This window comes from Hemiscyllium ocellatum, chromosome 20 (assembly GCF_020745735.1).
Source record: "Hemiscyllium ocellatum isolate sHemOce1 chromosome 20, sHemOce1.pat.X.cur, whole genome shotgun sequence".
Lineage (NCBI taxonomy): Eukaryota > Metazoa > Chordata > Chondrichthyes > Orectolobiformes > Hemiscylliidae > Hemiscyllium > Hemiscyllium ocellatum.
The window spans coordinates 33582422-33609315 of NC_083420.1; the positions used below are offsets into that span (position 1 = coordinate 33582422).

The window sequence follows — 26894 nt, forward strand, 5'->3', positions numbered from 1 at the left end:
CACTCTCAGTAGTATCCTTACGTACAGATGAGGAAGGATACCACTTCAACTGGGACAACACATCCATCCTAGGTCAACCCAAACAGAGACACAAGTGAAAATTCCTGAAAGCATGGCATTCCAAACAGAACTCTATCAACAAACACATTAACTTGGATCCTATTTACCACCCCCTGAGAAAAAGAACAGGAAATGGCATCACCATAGGAAATGACGCCACTAACCCAAGGAAACCTAAACATATAAATAAAAAATGGACCATACCACCAGTGCTTCATCTGGAGGTTCACTGATGATGTTACCTAGTATGGTGATGAAAGGTTTGAAAGTGATCCTTCTAGCTCAGCGAGCAAACCTACATTCAGATAGTATTTGCTTTCCTACTTGTTTTCTGTAACTGCCTGTTAACCTTTTGTCCCTTGTGTACAAAGGCACAAATCAGAATGGAGTTGTGAAGAAAGATCACTGGACTCAAAACATTAACTGTTTTCTCTCCACAGATGCTGCCAGACCTACTGACATTCTCCAGCAATTGCTGTCCAATTTTTGTTCTGTTTTCTGTCCATTGGTCAATCCAAACTTAATAATAATATATTGCCATATGATCTACTGGACCCTGATTTGTGTAAATAACTTCGTGTGACACCTTTTTGAATGCTTCTTGAAAATCCAAATATGTTACATCTTACAGCATACATTTGGTTTCTCCACAATCTGTACCATGTGATAAATACAATTTCTTTTTCATAAATCTGCTCAATAATATTATTATATATTAAATGCCTATCACTATGTCTCCTGCACTAGGTTGTAGTACATTCTCTACTTCAATGCCAAGCTATCTGGTCTATAGCTGTCTTCTTTCTTCTGTTTTCCTTTCTTGAGTCGTGACATTTTACTGGCTAAATACTAAGTTCTAATAATAAATTCCTTTTCATCTTCGTTTGACATGAGTGTTCCCTTAATCTGTATCTCTGTCCACAGTTCAAGATTCCCACTACAGAAAACATAATCTCAACATCTACCCTGTCAAGACCCCTAGAATGTTGTGTATTTCAATAAGATGACCTCTCATGCTTGTAAACTTAAATGAATAAAGACCTAACCTGCTTAGCCATTTTTGATATGTCAACCACTTTATCCCAGCTTTGTGAATCTCTGTTAAATTATTTCCAAAGCTATTTCCTTTCTTAAATATAGGGACCAAAATTTTACAAAGTATAATTGGTGCAAACTCACCATGACCACACCTATTGTTCAGTTGTAACAAGACTTCCTTATTTCTAAACTCCAACCTGCTTGCAATAAAGACACAAATTCCATTCGCATTCTGAATTATTTGCTGTACCTGCACACTAGCTTTTTGTGCTTCATGTGCAAGAATACCCAAATCCCTATGTGCTGTACATTTTTAAAAAATATATTGAAAATTGGATCTTTTTAATATTACAATAAATACAAAACAATACAATTCAAAACAATACGAAGAACACAAAAAGAGTTGAAAAAACCCAACCCGCCCTCATGTGCAAATGTAAAATATATATAGAAAAATATATGTTAAAGAAAGAAAACAACTAACTTATTTAACTAAATAAATAACAAACTATTAAAGAGTATTAACTCAACTCAGCCAAACAAAACACTTAAACGTTTTTCCTGGGTATTGGACTTGTAAAGCACAATTGTTACGGCTACATAAAAGCCCTTATTAGTGTGGTAGATAAATCTGTGTCCAGGTAATCCATGGCTCAAAGGTAGAAGACAGAGGGTGGTGGTGCAGAGTTGTTTTTCAGACTGGCAGCCTGTGACCAGTGGAGTGCCACAAGGATCGGTGCTGGGTCCTCTACTTTTTGTCATTTACATAAATGATTTGGATGCGAGCATAAGAGGTACAATTAGTAAGTTTGCAGGTGAAACCAAATTTGGAGGTGTAGTGGACAGCGAAGAGGGTTACCTCAGATTACAACAGGATCTGGACCAGATGGGCCAGTGGGCTGAGAAGTGGAAGATGGAGTTTAATTCAGATAAATGTGAGGTGCTGCATTTTGGGAAAGCAAATCTCAGCAGGACTTATACACTTAATGGTAAGGTCCTAGGGAGTGTTGCTGAACAAAGAGATCTTGGAGTGCAGGTTCATAGCTCCTTGAAAGTGGAGTCGCAGGTAGATAGGATCGTGAAGAAAGCGTTTGGTATGCTTTCTTTTATTGGTCACAGTATTGAGTACAGGAGTCGGGAGGTCATGTTGTGGCTGTACAGGACATTGGTTAGGCTACTGTTGGAATATTGCATGTAATTCTGGTCTCCTTCCTATCGGAAAGATGTTGTGAAACTTGAAAGCGTTCAGAAAAGATTTACAAGGATGTTGCCAGGGTTGGAGGATCTGAGCTACAGGGAGAGGCTGAACGGGCTGGGGCTGTTTTCCCTGCAGCATCAGAGGCTGAGGGGTGACCTTATAGAGTTTTACAAAATTATGAGGGGCACATGGATAGGATAAATAGACAAAGTCTTTTCCCTGGGGTGAGGAATCCAGAACTAGAGGGCATAGGTTTAGGGTGAGAGGGGAAAGATATAAAAGAGACCTAAGGGGCAACTTTTTCATGCAGAGGATGGTACGTGTATGGAATGAGCTGTCAGAGGATGTGGTGGAGGCTGGTACAATTGCAACATTTAAGAGGCACTTGGATGGGTATATGAATTGGAAGGGTTTGGAGTGATATGGGCCAGGTGCTGGCAGGTGGGACTAGATTGGGTTGGGATATCTGGTTGGCATGGACAGGTTGGACCGAAGGGTCTGTTTCCATGCTGTACATCTCTATGACTCTATGTCTTATAGAAATTCACAGTTTTGTGTTGTACCATACTTGTGAGAAAATCCAAGGGAATATGCTCCATAAAAATCTTCCGCCAACCCGACAGGCATGGGGGAATTTTGGATATCCAACCTAGCAAGATATTCTTTTTTGCGCAGAAAGTGAGGATGCTGAAAAGTTTTTTCTTATGCGCATCTTCAGGGGACACACTGGACAGGCCAAGAAGAGAGATCAGGTCCTTCTCCACCCTTACACCCAAAATCCCCTCCATTGCACCCACCACAGTGCTCCAGTATGTTTGAAGCCTACCACAGGACCAGAGACAATGGGTAAGAGTGCCCTTACCGACCTTGCACTTGGGACATGTTTAAATTTTGACAAATGGTCCAGAGCCAAGTGTACCCTGTGGAGAATCTTCAACTGTAAACCATGGGTCCTATTGCAAATTAACATCTTTCTTACATTTTCCCAAATATCTCCCCATGCTTCTGAGAAAATCTCAATGCCTAGCTCTCTTTCCCACATCCTGCAGAGTCGATCGAGCTCATCTGAGGGGGCACCCCCCAATTGATGATATAAAGAGCTGACAGAAAGTGTACTCTTAGCATTGAGCACCCTCCTCTCTCTCTCGGATTTATAGGGATCAGTCAAAAGTGTAGTCTTCTTTTGAATAAAATCCCTAACTTGAAAAAAATGAAAGAAGTCCCTGTTAGATAGCTCATATTTCAGTGCTAACTGATCGAAGGACATCATTGTGTCTCCCTCAAATAAGTCGCCCATGCAAGACACACCTCTAGCTGCCCAATGTTTAAATCCTGTATCTAACATCCCTGGTTGAAAGTCTGGCACACCCACCATAGGTGTAAGAAAAGATGTTTTGCCAATATTGCCTTCCCTCTACCAAATTGCCCTCCATGCTTTAAAACTATTGATAACTCTTAGGTTATGGCAATATACCCGAACTGTCCTCATTTTGTCCAAAAACAGCAAGTTAGTAAGGGGGTACCTTGCCTGGGCGGTTTCGATATGTAACCATACTGAAAGAACATCCCCACTCACTCACGTTGGATAAAAGCGAGCTTCGTTGGTAGCTTTTAATGTCTGGGAGATTCACTCCCCCGAATCTGTGAGGCAGTTTAGCTAATTTGATAAGGGGCTGCTTACAATGCCAATAAAAGAGCTGAACCAGCCATTCAGTCTCTTGAATGTTTGCTTATCGAAAATTAGGGGGAGCATATTCATCTTAATAAGTGCTACTCAACCCAACCATGAGACTGGAAGCGCCTCCCATCTTTGAATGTGTTGTTTGATTTTGTCAAATAACTGAACAAAATTAGCTTTGAGAAACTGATCCAGAACTGGAGTAATGAATATGCCCAAATACACAAAACCCCCCTGTGACCATTTAAATGGGAATCAATATTTGCCCTCAAGACCCAGCTCCTTCATAAGACCACCCATAGGCATAGCCTCTGATTTTGCAAGATTAATCTTGTACCCCAAAAAGGTGCCAAACACACTGATACATTGTATAAGACGAAGCAGCAAAACTGCTGGATTTGACAAAAAAATGAGGACATCGTCCGCACACAATGAAATCTTATGTCATTTTGACCCTACTTCTGGAGCTGATATATTGGGATCTCTATGAATGACCTCCGCCAATGGTTCAATCACCAATGTAAAACACAGTGGTGAAAGGGGACAGCCCTACAGGTTCCCCCCTAAAAATGTTAAAATTGCTTGATTGCACTGCACTGGTGATGACCACAGCGGGAGGGTCACTGTAGAGAACTTTTACCCATCTTATAAAGACTTTGCTTAAGCCAAACCACTCCAGAGTATAAAAAAAGGTATGGCCACTCAACTCGGTCAAATGCCTTCTCTGCATCTAGAGAAATCACCAATCCTTGTATTGACTGCTGTTGACACACTTGAATTACATTAAACAGCCTCCTAACATTATTGGAGGATCTGTGGCCCTTTATGAAGCCCATCTGGTCCTCTTTAACAATAGAAGGTAACACAGGCTCTAGCCTTAACCCAAGAATCTTAGCGAGGATTTTAAAGTTCACATTTAAAAGTGAAATGGCCTGTACGAAGCACAGTCCTCCAGGGACTTCCCTTTTTTAAGAATAAGTGAAATATTGGCCTCTCTCAGAGATGGCGGGAGACAATTATGGCTGTATGAGTGATTGAACATCTTGAGCATAGGGCCAAACAATATGTTTATAAATTCCTTTAGAATTCACTGCGAAGTCCATCAGGACTGGGCACTTTTCCACTCTGAAGCTGCTTCACAGCCACTTGCACCTCTTGCTCTGATAAGGGGCATTGAGAAAAGACTCTTGTTCGGGGGTCATGCCTGGGAGCTCCAGATCCTCGTAAAAAGGACTCCATTTGGCCCGCCCCTCTTCACGACTCTCAGATTGGTATAACTTAGAGTAAAATCTCTGGAATGCCACATTAACCTTTTTGGAGTCACATGCTAGATTCTCTTCCCTTCCTTAATTACCGTAATGGCTTGAGGGCACTCCTTTTCCTGGCAAGATATGCTAAGTATTTGCCTGGCTTGTCACCATGCTCATACATCCTTTGTTTTGTGAAAGTAAGCTCCTTCTTTGCTGTCTGCGTGAGCATGGAATTCAATGCAGACCGCAGCGCCGTAAATTCTCTGTATCTTGACCAATGAGGGCCTGTCAAAGTAAACCTTCTCAGCTGCCTTCAACCGTGCTTCGAGGAGATGTTGCTGCTCACCCTTCTGCTGCTTCCTACTGGCAGAGTAGGAAGTGACTAACTCCCTAGCATAGCCTTTGGCAGTTTTCTAAAGGACGGATGGGCTACTAACCGACGTGAAAATGAGGACTGCAGATGCTGGAGATTAGAGTCAAAGGTGTGGTGCTGGAAAAGCTCAGCAGGTCAGCCAACATTCAAGGAGCAGGGAAATCGACATTTCAGGCAAAAAGTCTTCATCTGGAATGAGGCCGAGAGCCTCGGAGGTTGAGAGATAAAGGGGAGAGGGGTTGGGACTGGGGGCAAGGTAGCTGAGAGTGCAATAGGTGGATGGTGGTGGGGGGTAAGGGTGTTAGGTCAGAGAGGAGGATGGAGTGGATAGGTGGGAAAGAAGATGGACAGGTAGGACAAGTCATGAGGGCGGTGCTGAGCTGGAAGGTTAGAACAGGGGGAAGGTGGGGGGAGAGGAAATAAGGAAACTAGTGAAATCCACATTGATGCCGTGGAGTTGGCGGGTCCCAAGGTGGAAGATGATGTGTTCTTCCTCCAGATGTAGGGTAGTAAAGGAGCGTGATGGAGGAAGCCCAGGACCTGCATGAACTGAGTCTGAGTTAATGTCTAGGAATACCCAAATTCCCTACAGAAGTACTCCACAAACTTATTATGCTTGAGGATAAAGTGATCCATTTGCCAGTGCCTCAGATCCACTGTATAGTCCCTAATCTTAACCAACAGGTACACTGGAGCATGATCAGAGATGGTAATATTACCAATCATACAAGATGCCACCAAGTCCAGGGTTGCTACAGGGGTCAGAAAAATATCAATCCTGGTGTCACATCTGTGTGAATTGGAAAAAAAACATAAAATCCCTGCCTGTAGGGTGGAGATGACTCCAGCCGTCCAACAACCCTAACTCCACACACATATCCACTAATTGTTTAGTTTGCACAGAGGTTATCAGGGCCTTTGGACAACCTGTTTACTGTGAGATCCATGAGACAGTTAAAATCTCCCACTATAATGATATGCTAGGACTCAAAACTGATCAGTTTAGAGAACGCATCTACCAGAAATTTGAGGGGATGGGCCAGAGGGCAATAAACATTTAAAACGACATATTCTTCCCTGTTTATCAGGGCTTTGAGAAATACAAATGTCCCATGTGTGTCTTTAACACATTCTAGTAACTGAAATGTGAGATTCCTCCGAACCAATATAGCTACTCTCCTACTTCTGGTATTAAAGGATGACCCGATCAAAGCCATTCTGCTGTAGTTTCAAATGCTCCCTATCATCCAAGTGTGTCTCCTGTAACAAAGCAATATCCACCTTCTCCATCCTAAGAGTCGAAAGTAACTTCTTCCTCTTAATTTGTGAGTGACTCTTCTTGATGTTCTAGGTACACCATTTAATCAAGTCATTAGCCATAATCTTCTGCAGTAAGATTTAAATTCCAGACAGGAGGAACCCGAATCACAAGTCGCCAAGTCTTAGTGACACAAGATCTATCGAACATAAAACTACAGAAACTAAAACCACTTCACTTTACAAACGTACAAAGCTATCAAAGATTATATACAACAAAAACCAAAAAGCAAACCAACATATAAAGTGCCAACAGTATTGTATAGGGGAACTCATCCCATGCCCAAAGGGGACAATTACCCATCCCGAAACCCAATTTTCCATCCCACTGCCAAGACTGCAGCCCAGGCATTTAAATACCTGAACCAGGTATAAACTGCCCCTAAGTAGGCATCTAGTCATCCCAACCATTTACCTTCCTCTTAGCTAGAGCCACACAGCAAACACAAGCAGAAAAGAAAGAAAATACACCATGGAATAGCAATGTGAATAAAGAAACTTTTTTTCTAAAAAAAAAAGGGGTAAATACCCCACCCATCCTTTGGTATTACTTAGCTTAGAAATTGAAAGTACACATCTCAACTGTTGCCAAACTTATTTTAAACCAAGATATTACCAATAAAAAAAGGAAAAGAAAGCCCCAACTGGACCTCCCTGTTTTTTAAAGAAAAAAAAACAAAGAAAAACCCAAACAACACTACTATTTGTACATACTAAATTGTTCAGATTAAGTTAATTTGTCCACAATGTCTCTTGCCTTCTCCGACCTGTCAAAGAGCTGCATGGATCCATCTAAGGTGATCCGAAGCACCGTTGGATACCTCAGAAAATACTGGATCCCAAGCTCCGTCAGTCTTCTCTTGATACCGTCATAGGATTTTCTTTTCTGGATCACTGCTGCTGAGAAGTCCTGGAGGAACATGATCTTAGAGCCCTCGTAAGTTAGGGCCTTCGGATCCTTCCCCTGGATTCTGAAAGCTTCCACGATTCTCTACTCTATAATAATGAAACCGCACCAAGAGAGGACGAGGATGTTGACCCAGATCTAACCTCTGCACCATGACCTGGTAAGCCCTCTTGACCTTCAAGCCTCTCATTCCAGCCTCCAAGTTAAGGAATTTCGGCAACCAGTTCGTAATAAATTCCACTGGCTGCTCACCTTCCTTACCCTCCGGTAGACCTACAATCCGAATACTTTTTCGTCCTGCCCCTGTTCTTGAGATCATCCACTTGGTCACGCAAATTAAGGATCTGTGTCTCAAGGGCTTGGATCCTATCCTTGGAGGAACTGGTATCAGCTTCCACCACTGTGACTCTGTGTTCTACCTCATCTGTCCTTTTTTCGAGGCCTCCCAGCTGCTGTTCATGCTTCTGCAGCATGATGAAGACCAGGGCCAGCTTCTCCTCTATCTGCTTTGCCAACATCTTGCGAGATTTTGCAAGCTCCTTCATCAAGGCCTGGTAAGTAATTGAGTACAAGAATTCTGCAGGCTGGGTCGCCGGCCCAGCCTTGGATGCTCCTCTTCCCTTATACGGCATCTCTGATGGTGAAAACGCAAGTAAGTTGACTTTTAACAATTTCCTGGGACTCTACAACCTTTCCAGATTCCCAGGTTGGGCGGGTTAGAAGTTCATCCCGCATGTGTTGTGGTGCAGAGCTCTGCAACGCGATCCTCCTAAATTGTCGCCATCTTGGATCCCCCCCAAGCTGGACATTTTTGGAGTCTCTCCATTAACTAATCATCTGGCTTTTGATTCATCCTACCAAAATTCACACTTTCCTGCATTAAATTCCATCTGCTAAGTTTTTGTCCATTCACTCAATCTATTTATGTTCCCTTGCAAATTCTTAAATCCTCTTCACAACTTGTTGAGACCGTCACTAATTTTCTTCTATTTTCCTGATTTTTAGTTTGAAATTTTGAGTTGAAAGTTAAACATTAAACTTTAGACAGCAGCTTGTTTTGAAAAATAGCTGAGAACAAAAGACAGATGTTTGCTGTTGGTAACTAGTCTGGAAAGATAATGCATGTTAATTAATGCTCTGAATACACTGTAGACATTTTAACACCAAGATGTTGTTATGCTCAGGGACTGACAGCTAGTTGGATATTGAATTGGCCAATCAAGACGGACTAGAACTGGCCAGCCAACCTCAGAAAATGTTGAAAAAAAACCAGAAACAAAAGAGTTCACTGGCTGTGACTGGGTTTTGAGCAGGAGACAGTTTTTTTGCACACGCTTCTGGAAAGGATTTTTTTTGGTTTTATCCTCTCTAGTTCTTCTCATGTTACTGACTGGTTGGAAGTTCTGAGAAAAAAATCCAAGTCTGTAAGGAAATGTCAGTCTTCAGCTTCTTGAAAGATGTTTGCATTGACCAGTAACTTTAGAATTCAAGCAAGAAAAATAGTCCTATGTGCCTGTAAGAATTATCTAAAAATTTCATGAAGGCCTGGTACTCATTATTGAAAAGGAGGTAAAAACAATGACTGCAGATGCTGGAAACCAGATTCTGGATCAGTGATGCTGGAAGAGCACAGCAGTTCAGGCAGCATCCAACGAGCAGCGAAATCGACGTTTCGGGCAAAAGTCCTTCATCAGGATCTGATCCAGAAACTCATTATTGAAATGATAATCAAATCAGTAAATTATGATTGTTTTCTTTTCTAATTTAACCCTTAACTATGCCTGTCTGTCAATGTCTGACAATCAAGGAATATTGGGCTTAGATTGTAGATTGTAGGAATTCCTGATGAAGGCTTTTGCCTGAAACCTTGATTCTCCTGCTGCTCGGATGCTCCCTGACATGTTGTGCTTTTCCAGCACCATACTCTTATTGTGATCTCCAGCATCTGCAGTCCTCACTTTCTCCTAGTTAATTAGATTGCAGTTTATCTGTGTGCTGGCATGGAGAAAGGCACACTTGAACAAACGCTTGGCGAGTCGAGATTTGAAAGGAAATAAAGCAGTGTAATGATTCATATCAGGTGGGTATACTGGAAAGATTAAGTTATTTCCTATCAAAACTTTTATAATAACTTCAATTTGTGCTAATCCATTTGGGTCAGAATGGAGTTTCCCCTTAAAACTGGTTTCCTAACTCCTGTCTGGTAACTTGTCCTTGTAGCCTAATATACACAAGCTAAATGAAAATACCTCAATGATTAGAAGGGTCAATGGGCTGAAGTGGCAGATGGAGTTTAATTAAGATAAATGTGAGGTGCTGCATTTCGGAAAAGCAAATAAGAGCAGGACTTAAACACTTAATGGCAAGGTCCTGGGGAGAGCTTCCGAATAAAGAGACCTTGGAGTGTGGGTTCATAATTTCTTGAAAGTAGAGTTGCAGGTAGATAGGATAGTGAAGAAGGTGCTTGGTATGCTTTCCTTTATGGATCAGAGCATTGAGTATAGGAGTTGGGAGGTCATGTTGCGCCTGTACAGGGCAGATTAGGCCACTTTTGGAATACTGCATGCAATTCTGGTCCCCTTCCTACATGAAGGGCGTTGTAAAATTTGAAAGGGTTCAGAAAAGATTTGCAAGGATGTTTTGAGGGTTAGAGGATTTGAGCTATAGGAAGGGGCTGAATAGGCTGTTTTTCCTGGAGCGTCGGAGGCTGAGAAGTTTATGAAATCATGAGGAGCATGGATAGGATATTTATTAAGGTCTTTTCCTTGGTTGGGAGAGCTCAGAACTAGAGGGCATAAATTTAGAATGAGAAGGGAAAGATATACAAGGGACCTAAGGGGCAACTTTTTCATGCAGAGGGTGGTGTGCATATGGAGTGAGCTGCCAGACGAAGTGGTGGAGGCTGGTACAATTGCAGCATTTAAAAAAACATCTGGTTGGGTATATGAATAGGAAAGGTTTAGAGGGATATGGGCCAACTGCTGAAAAATGGAACTAGGTTAGGTTAGGATATCTGGTCGGCACGAGTTAGACCAAAGGGTCTGTTTCTGTGCTGTACATTTCTATAACTAAAATTACATTCTTAATACTAAGTAATTTTTAAAGTTATGAACTTGGTGTCTAAGATCTGCCATTTGTAAAGTCTGGTTAGGTACAATTGAATAATTTAGAGGTCACTGAATGTTTATTTGACTGTGTTGCGAATTCAGTGATCATGAGACTGATTTGGTTTGGCTTGCTATCCATTATAACAACATGCTGTCTCACTTATATTTATATCAGCAGCAAATTTGGATATGTTACACTCTGTCCCTTCCTCCAAGTCACTAAATAGTAAATAATTGAGTTGCTCAGACTAATTCTTGTGGCACTCCACCAGTTACGTTTTTCCAACATGATAAAGACCTATTCATTCCAAGTGTCTTGTGTGTTAACTGATCCTTAATCCATGGTAATACACTATCCCCTGTACCAGGGTCCTTAATGAATGCCTTCTAGAAATCCAAATACACTACATCTACTTTATTATACCTGCTTCTTCCATGTTCAAAGATCATAAGAGGGCCAACACTCACTCTCATTCTTTTCTAACAACCTGTATAAAATCTTGCCATTCATTTTTACGTCTGTATTTAACTTTCTTTCCTACTCTAAACACTTAATAGAGGAAAACTGTAGTCAATGTTCTCTATTTTCTTCACTTTATCCTACTTTGTTACTGTTAGACAGTCGGTAGAACACCAAAACTTACTTATCCATTAATCCCTCATCTCTACCCAAATTGATTCGACAGCCTGATTTCCTAAACCAATACCATCTGTAACTATTGTGCAAATGCCATCTTCCAATCTATTAATGCAACTCTTCCAACTTTACCTAGCTTCCTATGTTTTTTGAATGTCAGATACTTCTCTTACTATTCAGGAGCTAATACTTTTCAACCTGCAGCCATGTCTCTATAATGGCAATTAGATTTTTTTTGGTGTGTTATATCATTTAGTTACTTTGTAAAGAATGGTACATGCATTCAGCCTTTAGTTTTGTCTTTTTGTTATCTTTGAACTATCTAGTCTTGCTTGTTGGTGTACCTCTAATTCATGGGGAACTGAGACCAGTACAGGGGAAAGTGTGAGTGATATCATTAAGGCAGTCTATGCTTGAACAATGTTGGGATCTATATTCTAATGAATTGCAAAACTAAGGAATAGTGTTTTAAATTAAATAGTGGAAGCAAATATGTCAAAGAACAGAGACAGACTAAGAAGAAAATAGTAGTATGGGAAATGCAGATCAGAGAATGACCAGGAGGGACAGAGAAGAAAACGATAGACAATAGGTGCAGGAGTAGGCCATTCTGCCCTTCGAGCCAGCACCACCATTCAATATGATCATGGCTGATCATCCTTACTCAGTATCCTGTTCCTGCCTCATCTCCATAACCCTTGATTCCACTATCCTTGAGAGCTCTATCTAATTCTTTCTTATATGAATCCAGAGACTGGGCCTCCACTGCCCTCTGGGGCAGAACATTCCACACAGCCACCACTCTCTGGGTGAAGAAGTTTCTCCTCTCACCCAGAGTGGTGGCTGTGTGGAATGCTCTGCCCCAGAGGGCAGTGGAGGCCCAGTCTCTGGATTCATTTAAGAAAGAGTTGGATACAGCTCTCAAGGATAGTAGAATCAAGGGTTATGGAGATAAGGCAGGAATAGGATACTGATTAAGGATGATCAGCCATGATCATATTGAATGGTGGTGCTGGCTCGAAGGGCAGAATGGCCTACTCCTGCACCTATTGTCTATCGTTTTCTTCTCTGTCCCTCCTGGTCATTCTCTGACCTGCATTTCCCATACTACTATTTTCTTCTCTTAGTCTGTCTCTGTTCTTGGACATATTTGCTTCCACTATTTAATTTAAAACACTATTCCTTAGTTTTGCAATTCATTAGAATATAGATCCCAGCATTGTTCGAGCATAGACTGCCTTAATGACATCACTCCCACTTTCCCCTGTACTGGTCTCAGTTCCCCATGACTGGCATCCACTACCCCCACACCAGACCTTGAGCCATGTATTGTCACAACTCTTGGCAGAGTGGTCTGGTAGTATTGCGCAGTACTCCATGAGCTGCACCAAGAATCTAAATATTTTATTTAATCACCAAATAGTCCAACTGACTCTTTTGTACTACTATCAAGAATAAAAGAAATATTCATTAGGCTTTGAGTAATTAACTCAAAACTTGTGTATATGTATAAATAATAAGTGGCAATATTAGTTAGTTACTGTACACAATTCATATTTAGCCCTTTAATCCTGAACACACACACACACACCAACAGTCCAAAGTCAAAGACTAAAAATGGGAAGACACCATGAGCCAAAGTTTCTTGCTGACGAAATGGAAATGCTGATAGCTGTAGAATTGATGAGATCTTCAAATCAGATTGGGGTTTGGATGAGAGACAGATAGAAATTCTAAGATTTATCTTTATCAAATTCCTATAATATTTAAGCTGAGACACATCTTTGTAGCTGGATATGGATGGTAATGAAACAATGTAGGTTGGATGGGTTTTAGATTGGTTTCACAAGTTGGTGCAACATTGAGAGCCTGTACTGCGCTCTAATGTTCCACATTCTGTGTTTATCTTTCTTAAAAGCTTTGTCTTGTATTCTTTCCATATAGACATCTAACGTTTTATAAACAATGAGTGACCTACAATACACTTTAACTTCTGTTTCAAGGATTCATGTGGTAAACATGCTGGCAACCTAGAAATTATCCCAATGTTTCTTTCACAGTTATTAAGGAAAATGAGTTCCCAACAATACCAGCGCTATAATTTCACATACACTATAACAATTTTCATGTGGCTATGTTAACAGTCCTGAGAATACAGCCTTTGAGGTTCCACATTTTATGTCCTAGGTCCTCACACAACCTAAGCAGAGATTTCTCTACGTTTGTGAGGATTTGTCGAATGCAAAATTAGCATTATAAGAGACAGTGCACTTCAAAAATACTTACTTGGCTGTAAAGTACTTTCAAGACAATCAGTTGTCATGAAAACCAGTTTTCTTTTAGCTATAGTTGGAGCATTTAGCCAGATGTTATTTACTCTTTAAAGGGAATTATAGAATTGTTGTTAATTATGAATTAATCCTTTAAATAATTTAAATCATTTGGAATCTGGAACTCACTTCCTAAAAGGGTGGTAGACATAGGAACACTCAAGTAATTTTTAGATGAGCACTTAAAAATGCCACAGCATACAGTCTGGGGATTCTGTAATGCAGTGACTGCATCCCTACCTCAGGATCAGAAGCCCTGGGTTCAAATCCCATCTACTCTAGAAGTGTGTAATAACATTCCTGAACAGATTAAATTTTAAAAATTTACAGGCTATGGATCATTCACTGGAAAATGGAATTAGAATATGTAGATGGTGGATGACATGATGGGCCAAAGGGCATTTTTCTGTGTTAATAAAAATTCTGATTCCTACCCTCACTACATCACAGCCCTATCTACTGACCTCATTTCAATTTTCCAATACATTAATCCTGGTTCAGTTTGAATGGATCCCACTGAGATAAAGAAGTTCTTTCTTTCTGCAGACCTATTACCAGTGTCCCATGAATTGAAACTCTCACACTACTGAGACATACATTTAATCTTCCAGTCAGTTTATTCCAATACCACTTTGTGAGATTCATGCTGCAATCCAGATCTGTGGTGTTTTCAATCCTAGTTCTTCAAATATTTTTGAGCAAACATCATTACCACTTCTACCTATCTTGTTTTAATATGGAGGTCACCATCTCAATCCTCTTCCTCTCCAATTTTCTCTAACTCTAGCAAGGGCAGAAATTAAACTCACAGTTAAAGAAAAATACCTAGCCCCTGTCATTATGCTACTCCCATTTTTACATTCGTTTTCGTAACCCTACTCAAATGACCATTTTAATTGTCAACCATGTTCAATTTGTTTATGTGTTCTAAGAAAAGCATGAATTATTAGGCAAGGGCAAAGGTTAAGGCACTTTAACTGGGTTCCATATTCCTGCCCGATTCAATAATCGGCAACAAAGGAAGCAGATGTCCTGGGAGCAACGTTGGCCAGGTACAGAGCCTGAGAGTTGTCAGGCATAGATGGAGCAGAGACCACAGGTAACCCAGTACATGAAAGGAGCACACATCAGCAGACACAAAAGAACATTTTGGATGAATCCTTTATTATATTTCTAAGACACATATGGATACAAGATTGTGTAAATAGAGAGAAGGCAGAACAGACTGTCAGATGGGAGTCCAGCTCACTTCCTGGTGAAGCATAAAATAAGCCCAGGATGCTTAAATGAACCTTCTAATTTTGAGTAAACAACACAACATAAACAATATTCCTCTCTTTAAACACCGACAATATTAAATGAAGATGGTATTACTGTATGTGCTTGTGTATTATGATAAGTATAAAAGTTTAACTTTTTACGGCACTCGGAATATTAGCTTCTTCCATATTAAAATAAAAGCAAGTCTATTTCATCTTTATATTTTATCATATACCATCAAAAATACAAATTGTTGGCCAGGATCCTGAAAGAATTTTGGATCAAGTCAGGTCAGCAAGTCCCTGGCTTGTCAAATGACCAGGTTCATTTCCACAACAGTGGACAACAACAGGAAAAAAACAAATTAAAGCTCTGGGACTGGAGGAAATAAACAATATGTCAGTCATCAGATGATTCCTGGTGGAAAGAATATACTGGGGCTTTATAAAACTAAGGCCCAATTTAAAACCTGGTCACTTTTGTTTTTAAAAAAAAAGGTATTGCTGAGCAATTTCCCTGGCATCTGCTGTTGTCCATGCCATAACCCACCCTCGCTCACATTTATGTTGGTGTAAATCGTCGGGCCTGTGCACGAATCCTCTTGTCGTACTCCACTCGGTTTTGGCTGTGAAAGGAATACAATGTTACTCACCAAATGTTCATGGCTGACCACTATCGTGCAAAGTAAAATAATCTACAGAATGGGTCAAGACCCTGTTAAGTGAATGAAACTCAACCAAGAGACAATCGTTAACAAAGGCAGAAAAAGGCCTCATTTTGTTAAGAAACCCTAACCATTTACTAGTGGATGAGTGATGCTGGCTGCTTTCCCACATCTCTCAGCTCCTTCTCAAACAAATTATCTAAGATTTTTTCATCTTATTGAGTCCTCAATGAGAAATCCAATTAAAAAAATACATACTTCACTATACCATTATTTAACTTTGAAATGAATCAAATCCTATTCTGTTAATTGTCGGATACATTACAATAACCCACAGTTGAAAACCCCCAAAATCTGCTAGAAACATAGAATGAACAATGAACATGCCAGTGAGTCACTGGACATAGGCTCAGACTCTTGCCTCAGATGTTAACCTTTCATCCAGGTTTCATACTCAAATTATCAGCTTCACTCATTCACTCTTTGAACACAGCGTGAAATCCAGACTGTTTGCTGCATGAACAGCTGTGCATTTATACAACAGCATCTTATATTCACACTGGAATATTCATAGAGATGTACAGCATGGAAACAGACCCTTGGGTCTAACTTGTCCATGCCGACCAGATATCCCAACTCAATCTAGTCCCACCTGCCAGCACCCAGCCCATATCCCTCCAAACCCTTCCTATTCATACACCCATCCAGATGCCTTTTAAATGTTGCAGTTTGTACTAGTCCCCACCACTTCCTCTGGTAGCTCATTCCATACACGTACCATCCTCTGTGAAAACATTGCCCCCAAGGTCTCTTTTATATCTTACCCCTCCCATTCTAAACCTATGCCCTCTAGTTCAGGACTCCCCCACACCAGGGGACAAAATCTTGTCTATTTATCCTATCCATGCCCCTCATGATTTTATAAACCACTATAACGTCATCCCTCAGTCTTCGATGCTCCAGGGAAAACAGCCCTAGCCTATTCAACCTCTCCCTATAGCTCAAATCCTGCAACCCTGGCAACATCCTTGAAAGGATTCAGAAAAGATTTACAAGTTTCAAACATCTTTCTGATAGGAAGGAGACCAGAACTGCACGCAATATTCCAAAAGTGGCCGAACCAATGTCCTGTACAGCCACAACATGACCTCCCAGCTCCTATACTCAATACTCCGCCCATTAAAGGAAAGCATACTAAACACCTTCTTTATTATCCTATCTACCTGCAACTCCACTTTCAGGGAGCCAAAAACCTGCACTCCAAGGTCTCTTTGTTCAGCAACACTCCTGAGGACCTTACCATTAAGTGTAGTGGGAATGAATGGACTAAACATTCACAGCAGACAGCTCAATGGGGTGATTGGAATATTCTGCTGCAGCAGCTAAGATGTTTAAAAGTGAGAGTTCTTAAACTGCATGTAGTGGTTGATTTTTCATTAGAATTAACAAACACAAGACATGAAACACTAGTGCAAGTACAATTAGCTAACAGCATTTCAGAATCTTGTATGTCAAATCTTTGCTCCCTTAAAGAAAAAGCACATGTAGTTGAGGCTTACCAGTAGATTGTGTAGGCTTCTGCTTGAGCTGGGTCCTGAACATTTGGTTCATTTAAAAGTTCTTGAATACCTAATAATATCTGGGCAATAAAAGTAAATGAAGAAGTGTGAACACATTGTGCAAACTTCTCAGTTCAGACACTGCACTACCTTAGAATGTCAAATGCCAATGTCGAAAAAAAGCCAAAAAGAAATGGGTGTTTCCTTCTTGAACATCAGGGTTCTAGAAATTTGGGAAAATGCTAACTACTGTTAACGTCCTTAATCCTATCATCTAGTTTTTCAAAGCAGTTGAGGGGACGAGAACGGATCACATCTCTGAAGCTGAATGATGTTTTACATGTGAACGGTTACTTGCTATGAAGGAGAAAAGTTGAACAAACACTGGAAGAACTCAATGTTCTTTTGAGAAGTATCTTTCAATGTACAGCCATGCAAATCATGAAAACACCAGAATTATACTGTTAGCTGATCTGAGCAAGGCAGAAATACAGGTATGCGCAGTGTAGGCAGGGAAAAGGACATGAGAAATCCAAAGCCACTCAACGCCATCTGGGACACCAGTTAACAAATGATTGCTGGGCAAAGATATCATTACCATATATACTAAACGCAAATATTGACGCTGACTATTATCCTAAAATAAAATTAATTTTTCATTTACCTAGTTCATCAGGGATCAAACTACATTGATATTCTTAATTGCTTACTGTACTCATTATGGTTTATTCACTTAATGGCACACAGTGGAATCTTTAGATTTTTCTCTGCCAATTCTAGTGGCAATCTTCCAGTCAATTGATAAGACTAACATGTATCACATGATCTATCAGATTGCTTTCATGAAAGAATAACAAATACACAGCTCAATTTAAACTAGAGAGAAAAGTGGCAGAATAGATAAAAGGTATTTGCTAAATGGTCACATTAGCTGCAGATTGATCCAACTGGATGTCCTTAGACTTTAAGAAAAATGATGTTTTAGAATTCAAGGTGTGACTCAGAAGATCCAGGAAAAGGTATGATTTAGTTTTCAGGTTTAGATTTAGTTAAAAAAATGAAAGAAAAAAGGTTTTGTTATCCAACATGCATCAATTGACCTTCAGTGGAAATATGAGTGAAACACTGATGAACATTAACATGCCAACCAACAAGACAAAACAAATACTGGTTTACAAAAAAACACTTTGTGAAGATAGCTGGCTACAAGAAAACTTGTTTAAAGTGGCTTTCATGTATGCAGGATGGCACAAAATTACAGTTGGCAATATTCAAAAGCAGGTAAGTGTTGTCATTTACGTTCAGCAGAATGACCTGTTGGATGTTGCTGCTTGGAAGAAATGGATCAAAGTATGGAACTTGAGACCAAGATCACGTGTGCACAAATAGACCTCACAAGGTCAGTTTCCTGAAAGATGTGAAACAACTGGAAGATGGCAGGTTAAAGAAAGACAAACATTTTCAAAATGAAATGAAAGCACTGTGGCTAGAAACATTGTATCAATAGGTCTTACATGCATGGAATAAACCTGATCTAGATAGTGCAAAATCAACTTCTAAAATATGGGACATTCAATGTGCTTGATGGTGCTGAAGATGATTAAGTTGAAATTCCTGGTACTACCAATGATGACAAAGAGGAGAAAAATGCATGATTGTTTTACAAATATGCTACTAGGATAAATTTTTCCATGATTCAGAAAGTGGTTAAAAGAATTTAAGTGAAGGGCTTGTAGTGAATTTCTTATGATGAGTATATCAAATTTATATGTCGTTTATCGTGTAATAAAATGTTAGAGTAAAATAAGTGTTACAGAGTTCATACTAATTTTTTGTGTTGTTGGTTTTTACTTTATTTCACTTTATTTGGCCTTTCTTAAGGGCCAAAGAATGCATGCATTTCTATCCCTCAAGAACATTAACCATGGCCTTAAAACTGGCCCAACATCTGACTTTTACATTAGCATATGTAGTAGGTCCTACTCCAACCCTTCTCCAAAAGCAGATAACTCACTAACATGGAGAGGAACATTCAGTTGGAAAGACATCAGTGGCGCCCCAAAAACGAAGTTGGTCCCAGGGAATAAAGGAGAGCTTGTAACAGGAAAATAAATTCCTAAACCATGACAATCATTTAAAAGAGAACTGCATTCCGATCAATTGACTGAGGTTTGAGAAAATAATCTGCCATATCATTGCAGGGTTTCATAAATGTGCACACTTCATCTCAAACCTCAGAATTTAGACTGGACACTCACTTAAGTGCCCTCGATTATCCCTCAATCCCACCAGTAGGAGCTAAATCTATTTTCTAAATTACCCAGTTACTATTAGTGGAAATGCTCTCTGTGGAGTTATAATTAAACCCTATGCCACATCCTTTTTCACATCACGCTGACCTGTTTGATAGTGATTGCTGGCCTCCAATCCTTCTCCTCTTCTAGAATTGACAGACAGACAGTTCCTGACGGATATACATTTGGGTGGAATATTGGTGGCTCAAATTTGCCTTAAACAAAGAGAAAAATTTGAAAGGTTTTGCAGTGATAGAGTAACTTAACTAAAGCAGATTGGCCATCACATGCATACACAGGTCAATTATTAAACTCACACATGCATTGCAGTTGTGTTAATTCAGATGCAATGCACTTGAGGCATGAACAAGAGGTTTGCCACCATCAGCATTGAACTGTATTGTTATATGGTCTTCTGTTTCATTCACAGTTGAAAATTACAAATTAAAATAATGCAAAAGTCAAATTGTTTGAGATATTTTCTAAAGCTAGGACAAAGGAGGTTGTTGAGGATCAATCATCTCAGTTTCAGGTCATTGTTCCAGGAGTTCCTCAGGGTCAGAGAATAGTTAGAACACAAAAGATGGACATACTGCCTATTGTATTTATGCTGGCCCTCTGAAGAAACAATGCATTCCCCTGCTCCCCCCTCACCCTCCTTCTCATAACTCTCCAAAGTTTTCCTTTTCAGATAATGATCCAATTCCCTTCTGAAGTTTCAGATAATGATCCAATTCCCTTCCACTGTCAGGCAGTCTATTTTAAATCTCAGCCATCTACATGAAAAAAAACTTTCCTCACATTGTCATTAATTCTTTTGCCAATTTTCTTAAATAATTTCTTTACAATTGAGTTCTATCATTCTCAAATCTACCAATAAGAATGTTTTCACCCAATCTATTGACCAGGTCCTAATAATTTTGAATACTTCTATTATGTCTCTTTTTTAATCTTGTCCACTGAGAACAATCTAATTTCCTATAGCTACATAACTGAAGGTCTACATCCACGAATGCACTCTAGATGCAAACATCTTCACTGCTTCAATGACTTTTCTGACACAAGGCAAGAAGTGGAGATGTTCAACAATGCTTGTGGTCCTCAGTACCATTTGTGACAAATACTGAAAGAGTTTGTGCCTATATACAGAAGGACATAAACAACTAGCAACAGTGTGTATCAATGAAAAGATGGACTACAGCAAAATGTTGTGTCTCCTTCCAAACACATTATATTACACCTAGAAGGACCACACCATTAAATACATAGGACTACAAAACACACACTCTGATTGGGACACATACCATACCAACTTGGAAATACATCACTGCTCCTTCAGTATTAACTAGCCTAAGTCCTGAAATTCCCACTGTACCAGCACTACAGGTTCACCAACAACACATGGATACAATGGTTCAAAAAGGTGGCTTACCAACATCTTTTCAAGGGCAATTAAAGTTCAGCTATGAATTGCGACCTTGTCAGTGGTATTTAAAATCTCATCTACAAATAAAACAAATTGCTAAATTCTCACTGCTACAACACAATTAATAGTTTAAATTGAATTTCTCCAGATAATGCGGTGACAGTAATGTATTATGATTGTTCCACACAGTGCACTAGTACCAGTGCCTTGACTTACAGGTATCCAGAACATAATATTTCATATTTTTGCTTTCACACAAAAATGCCTGTCTATTGTCGATACTTACACTTTGGCGGTGAAGATGGATAGTCATCCTTAAAAAGCACCCGGAGTTTAAATAAGCCTCCTTCCCAAGTTGTCTGTTAGAGTGAAAGGCAAAGTAGATTTATTTTAAAATTGACTGAAATGATTATGTGCAATGTGGTTTCAGATAGTTTACTCACCCCTTTTTTGCCTGGAATAGCACACTCCCAATTCATCAGGTTCATTGTACCATCTGGATTCTTCACAGGTACAGCCACAAATCCCTACAAAACAGTCAAAAAGTATTAGGTCATACCAAATATGGTAATGCTATGAACACAGTCCCCTCAAAGATCTTTCCATCTTGTGTACCACAGATATTGGCTCCTTAAATACTAGTCCTTTCACACACAAGAACAATGACCCGTTAATTATCACCGAGTCTCTTTGACCTGTCAAATATCTGTGTACGAGGGCACTTGATCCCTTACATCTTCACACCGAAACCTCCTAAATGCACCTCAAGAACGAATTTGACAGTGAACCACTGTAGGATGTTCTTAGGGTGTGCTTTCTATTCTCAATTAATTCTTGGAATTTAAGTGTCACTGGCAAAAGCAGTATTTGTTGTCAATTTCCAATTCACTGTGAAGATGGTGGTGAATGAACTTCCTGAAATACTACAGCCTATATAGTGCAGATTATTTCTAGATTTATGAATTAATTTAATTTAACATTTCTCCATTTTAGCACATGCCTCTGGGGAACAAGCTTGAGCTTAGTCCAGTAACATTAACACCATGTGATCATCCTCTGTATGAATCCAAGGTCTCTCGTCCTTCTTACACAAAAGATCTGCAATTGTAAAAGTGAACCTATATCAAGTGTTATGGGGCAGAAATTAAGTATTGTGAGAATGTACTATGCCTTTATAAATATCATAATTTTCCTAAATTTTCTGTATTCTTTATTGTAGACAGGTTGAGAGTTTGCTGCATATTTTAAAAGCAACCTGACACTCATTGCAAGTACTGGTTACACAGCCGCTATTCAAGCAGAAGAAGAAGCCTGGTTTGCAGACAAGAGATGAATACAAATTTACCTGTCAACAAAATTGTTCTGTGAAATAGTGAGGGATTATTGATGACAAAGAACTTCTTCCCATCAACTCTGTGATTAGCTGCAAAGTAGCTTGGGGGTGTGAAATCATCAAACCTCTAGAGGAAAAAGAAAGCTGCTTTTGCTCTGCAGCAAAAATCATCTCAACCTGAAGACAGTCATTTTCCCCCTCATCAGTTGCTAGAAGCTCAGACTCCTAATCGGTAAATTAGAGATTTTATAAATGTGAATCAGTCACCTTGTACTTTCTGCAAGCAAAAGAAAGCATCTGGAGAAGGAGTATCAAATAGCAGGGCATCCTGTCCCAAGCTAAAAGATCCATCTCTACAAATAGGAACCATTTAATTGCTTTCCCAATCTTTCCCTCTGCCCATCACACTCATATTTTTGTTTCTTGTCTGCATGTGTGTATAATGAGGTAGTTTACAAGGGGGTCAGAGTTTTAACTAGTGGAATGTTATGTCAATGGTTCATAACTGTTTTCCTGTAGCGAGAAACCATTTATTTGTAATAAATAAATGTCATCCTTCCTAAATAGAAAACACAGACTTGGTTTCTCAGTCAACCTGGGGCAGGTAAATTAGGAACTCAAAATCTTTGAAAATCTTCAATTTTTATGATGACTCCGGATTTCCAGCCTGCTACCCTAGACAGCAGTAACACCATAAACATACGTACAAATGGATGGTCTTTCCTCCATGCCTTTCTTTCCTGTGAGAGGCGATTCAAGGCAATCCCTGACATCTTCGAGCCCTTAAGAACAGAGAAAAACAGACCATAAGCAGCAGACACAGCCTTTCTACCTATACTACAGATTGAAAGCAAGATTTCCCTGTTGAGGCATTTTATAAAGTCTAATGAATTTTCTGAAGATTATCAGCAGGAAACTATCAGATAGTCATCTGGTTATCAGCAGAAATATTATTGTTTCTCATATCTGAACATGCCCTACTCCACATACCCTCAATTCTACTGCACCATGGATAGGTTTCAGAGATCTGGGCAAGGCTTGGCTGTGACAACTTCCTCTCGCTAAACGACCTTCAAATGCTCACAAGAGACTGCCTGCACTCACAGAAAGAAGCAAGAATAGCAGGGAAAACAAAAATCCATCAGTGACTGTGATTATAGAAAAATAACTTCCTAACTGGTGACGGTTATAGGTCCTACAGGTTAAACAGTAGTTTGTTAGCTTTGTCACAGTCTTCAGCCGCAATTGGGCAGAGTTCCCAGAAAAATATTGAACTATGCTCATCTCACTTTCACATGGATTTAGACAATCAAGTTAACCGTTCAAACCAACTGGATGACTTGTAGCAAAAACATAAATTGCTGGAAAATCTCAGTAGGTCTGGTAGCACCTGTGGAAAGAAAGCAGAGTTAATGTGTCAAATCCAGTTACACTATGCGATTTGAGAAGACTTGTAGTTCAGGTCGAGATTCAGGTTGAGAGTTTGCTTGCTGAGCTGGTAGGTTTGTTCTCAGACTTTTCGTCATCATGGTAGATAACACCATCAGTGAGCCTCCAGTGAAGCCAGAGCTTTCACCAGAGGCTCACTGATGATATTACCTAGCATGGTGAAGAAATGACTGAGAACAAAACCATCAGCTCGACAAGCAAATTTACAACCAGCAACACCTGTTGAAAACAGATTGATTCCTGGACTTGACATATTAATTTTGCTTTCTCTCCATGGGTGCATCGCCATCTTGATTTCAAAATATATCACCCTTTCTCTGTGTTGGGTCAAAATCTTTGAATTCCCTCCTTATGGCATTTTGGGTCTACCTACAGCCATGGACAGCAACGTGTCAAGAACACAGCTCACCATCACCTTTTCAATGGCGACTAAGGGATGCCAAAGTGCCAATAAATGCCAAAGTGCACATTTCACAAGAGTAGATTAAAAAAGCTTTCCTTAGATGCAATGTGGAGCAGACTGGAAACATATATGAAGTCTTTATCTGGTTGAACCTTCATGCGATTGCAAACCCACACAGAAAGCTGACCCTAATTGCCTTCCAAAGTGATCTAGCAGCCATTCAGTTGGATTCAAAGGTGGCAATTAGAGATGAGCAAAATGACTGCCCACTGCTGGGAATTGGAAGCTACTGGTCTGGCTCCAGTTATCACACCCAGGTTAAGTAAAACTGGCTTCATCACCACAGAAATGTCAGTCATCATGAAAGTTGCCGGACTGCAACAATTCCACTGTTTAATATTCTGGAGCAAGTTATAATTAATAAATTAATTCATAAGTTAAATCTAAATGGATTCCAACTGTACACAGATGTCAGGGGCGGGGAAACAGTAAGGGGAGCCTCAGCCCACTCACTCCAGAGAAACTGACGCAAGTCTGTCACCAACAACCTAAGATGGGAAACTTTAATGAATTTCTGGTGGGGCAGGTTAATGTCAGTGAGCTGCCCACTGCAGCATGGATTATACCAGCTGCTGCCCTGAGCTAGGGGCAGTATTATACATGGTGTTGCCTCATTCTCCATGGCTGGGGGTTTACTTGCTGTGCCCTCCCCAGGACCTTAGTGCAATAGTTGTACGCCCACCCCTGGGTGTTGTCTATTATTCTGCCCACCCCAGCCCATGTTACCTGCAATTCTTCCCTTCCCAAACAACAATGTTATATGCTGCTCCATCAATATCTACCAAGCCCCACACCTCAGGTATCACTTGCTCCATCCCACAGACACCAGTGTTACCTCTCTCTCTCACACTCATCTCAGGGGTGTACCCTTTCTTCCAGGTCACCTCTCCTGAGGTGCACCTCGTCTCTATAGCACACCCATTCCCATGTACCTCCATCGCTTCCCGTACCCAGGGTTAGCCCCATCTCAAGTATCTTTCCACTCTTCTTCTGACCCCCAACCATTTCATGTTTTCCTCCTCTTTCCCACTCTACACTGTGTCCATCTCTTTCCCATTCCTGCCCTAATCAAGACTGTGCCTCTCCATTCTGGGCTGTACCTCTGGGGTGTAGACTTCCCTCCACTCCCCCCCCCCCCCCCCACCCCTCAGGATGTAGCCATGCCTCCTCAGGCTGTAGCCCTCCCTCCCTCTCCTGAGATGTACCTCTCTCCCACATCCCAAGAGAGGGGTACAGCCCCCAGGGGTGAACTCCCACCCACCCAAGGCTGTATCTCTCTCTCTTTCTCATCCCTCCCCCACCCCCAGGCTGTACCCCTCTCTCTTCCTTGCAACAACCAGGCTGCACCCCCTTCTCTTCACCCCTCCTCCCGGGCTGTAATGTGCCCCCACCCCCACTCCTTAGGCTGTACCTGCTCCCAGCCCCACTCTGAGCCGTACCTCTCCCAACCCCGACACACAGCCCCTGAGCTGTACCTTCCCTCACTCCCACCCCCTGAGCTGTACCTCCCCTCACTCCCACCCCCTGAGCTGTACCTCCCCCCACCCCGACACACAGCCCCTGAGCTGTACCTCCCCACACACCTCCCGGGCTGTGCCTCTCCCCAACCCCACACACACCCCCTGAGCTGTACCTCCCCCCGTGTACCTCTTGTTGTTGCCCCGGGCTGTGTACCACCCCCACTCCCCCCCGGGCTGTGTTCCCCCCCTCACTCCCCCCCCGGGCTGTGTTCCCCCCCTCACTCCCCCCCCGGGCTGTGTTCCCCCCCTCACTCCCCCCCCCCGGGCTGTGTTCCCCCCCTCACTCCCCCCCCCGGGCGGTGTACCCCTCCCCCGGGCGGTGTACCCCTCCCCCGGGCGGTGTACCCCTCCCCCGGGCGGTGTACCCCCCCACTCCCCCCGGGCTGTGTACCCCCCCACTCCCCCCGGGCTGTGTACCCCTCCCCCGGGTGTACCTCTTGTTGTTGTCTTTCCCGCGGCTCCGGTTCGCCCGGCTCGAGCTGCACTTCAAACGGACCCGAAGGACCCCGCGGGGGAGATGTCCGGCGCGCCGCCTGCCCAGAATGAGGCGTCTGCTCGGGGGAGGAGTTATCGTAACCCTGAGCCTTCCCGCTGCCGTTGCAGCCTCATCTGTGTGGATCTACGGCTGCACGGGATTCGGAAAAAAAAAATAGGAAGGTCGAATCCTGGCCAAACAATATCGTACAGGCATGGCGCAAGTCGACATGGTGGTCAACTCTGGCCCTGGCTTCCGGTCCTTTTGGGATCTTGCTGTGCACAGGTTGACTCCCAGCTGTTTAATGTCCAGTTTGGCCCAGAGCTTATTACTCATCCCCCTCCCCCGAGGATTGAAGACACAGGCATTCCCAGGCCGTGATTCAGTTCTTTAAAAACAATTTGACATATTTCTGAGACGTTTGTGCCATAGACTGCAGCACAGGAAGAGGCCATTCGGTTCAGGGAATCTGTGATCCGTTTTAATCTTCACAGGAGCCAACTCCCAATTTACCCCAGCAAGGTGAGGAAAGAGAGAGCTACACCCACGTGTAGCC

At 41.4% G+C, this 26894-nt stretch overlaps 1 protein-coding gene across 1 annotated transcript; it reads right to left on the reverse strand.

Moving 5' to 3' along the window:
* Nucleotides 1–15038: 15038 nt before the first annotated feature.
* ube2ia (ubiquitin-conjugating enzyme E2Ia) lies at nt 15039–26405 on the reverse strand. The gene is made up of 7 exons (XM_060840263.1): nt 26298–26405; nt 23139–23213; nt 21542–21625; nt 21385–21457; nt 19778–19887; nt 17379–17458; nt 15039–15780 (listed from the first exon to the last, which is right to left on the reverse strand). The coding sequence occupies exons 2-7, from the start codon at nt 23202–23204 to the stop codon at nt 15717–15719; spliced, it is 477 nt and encodes a 158-aa protein (XP_060696246.1). The 5' UTR covers nt 23205–23213; nt 26298–26405; the 3' UTR covers nt 15039–15716.
* Between the last annotated feature and the right edge of the window lie 489 nt (nt 26406–26894).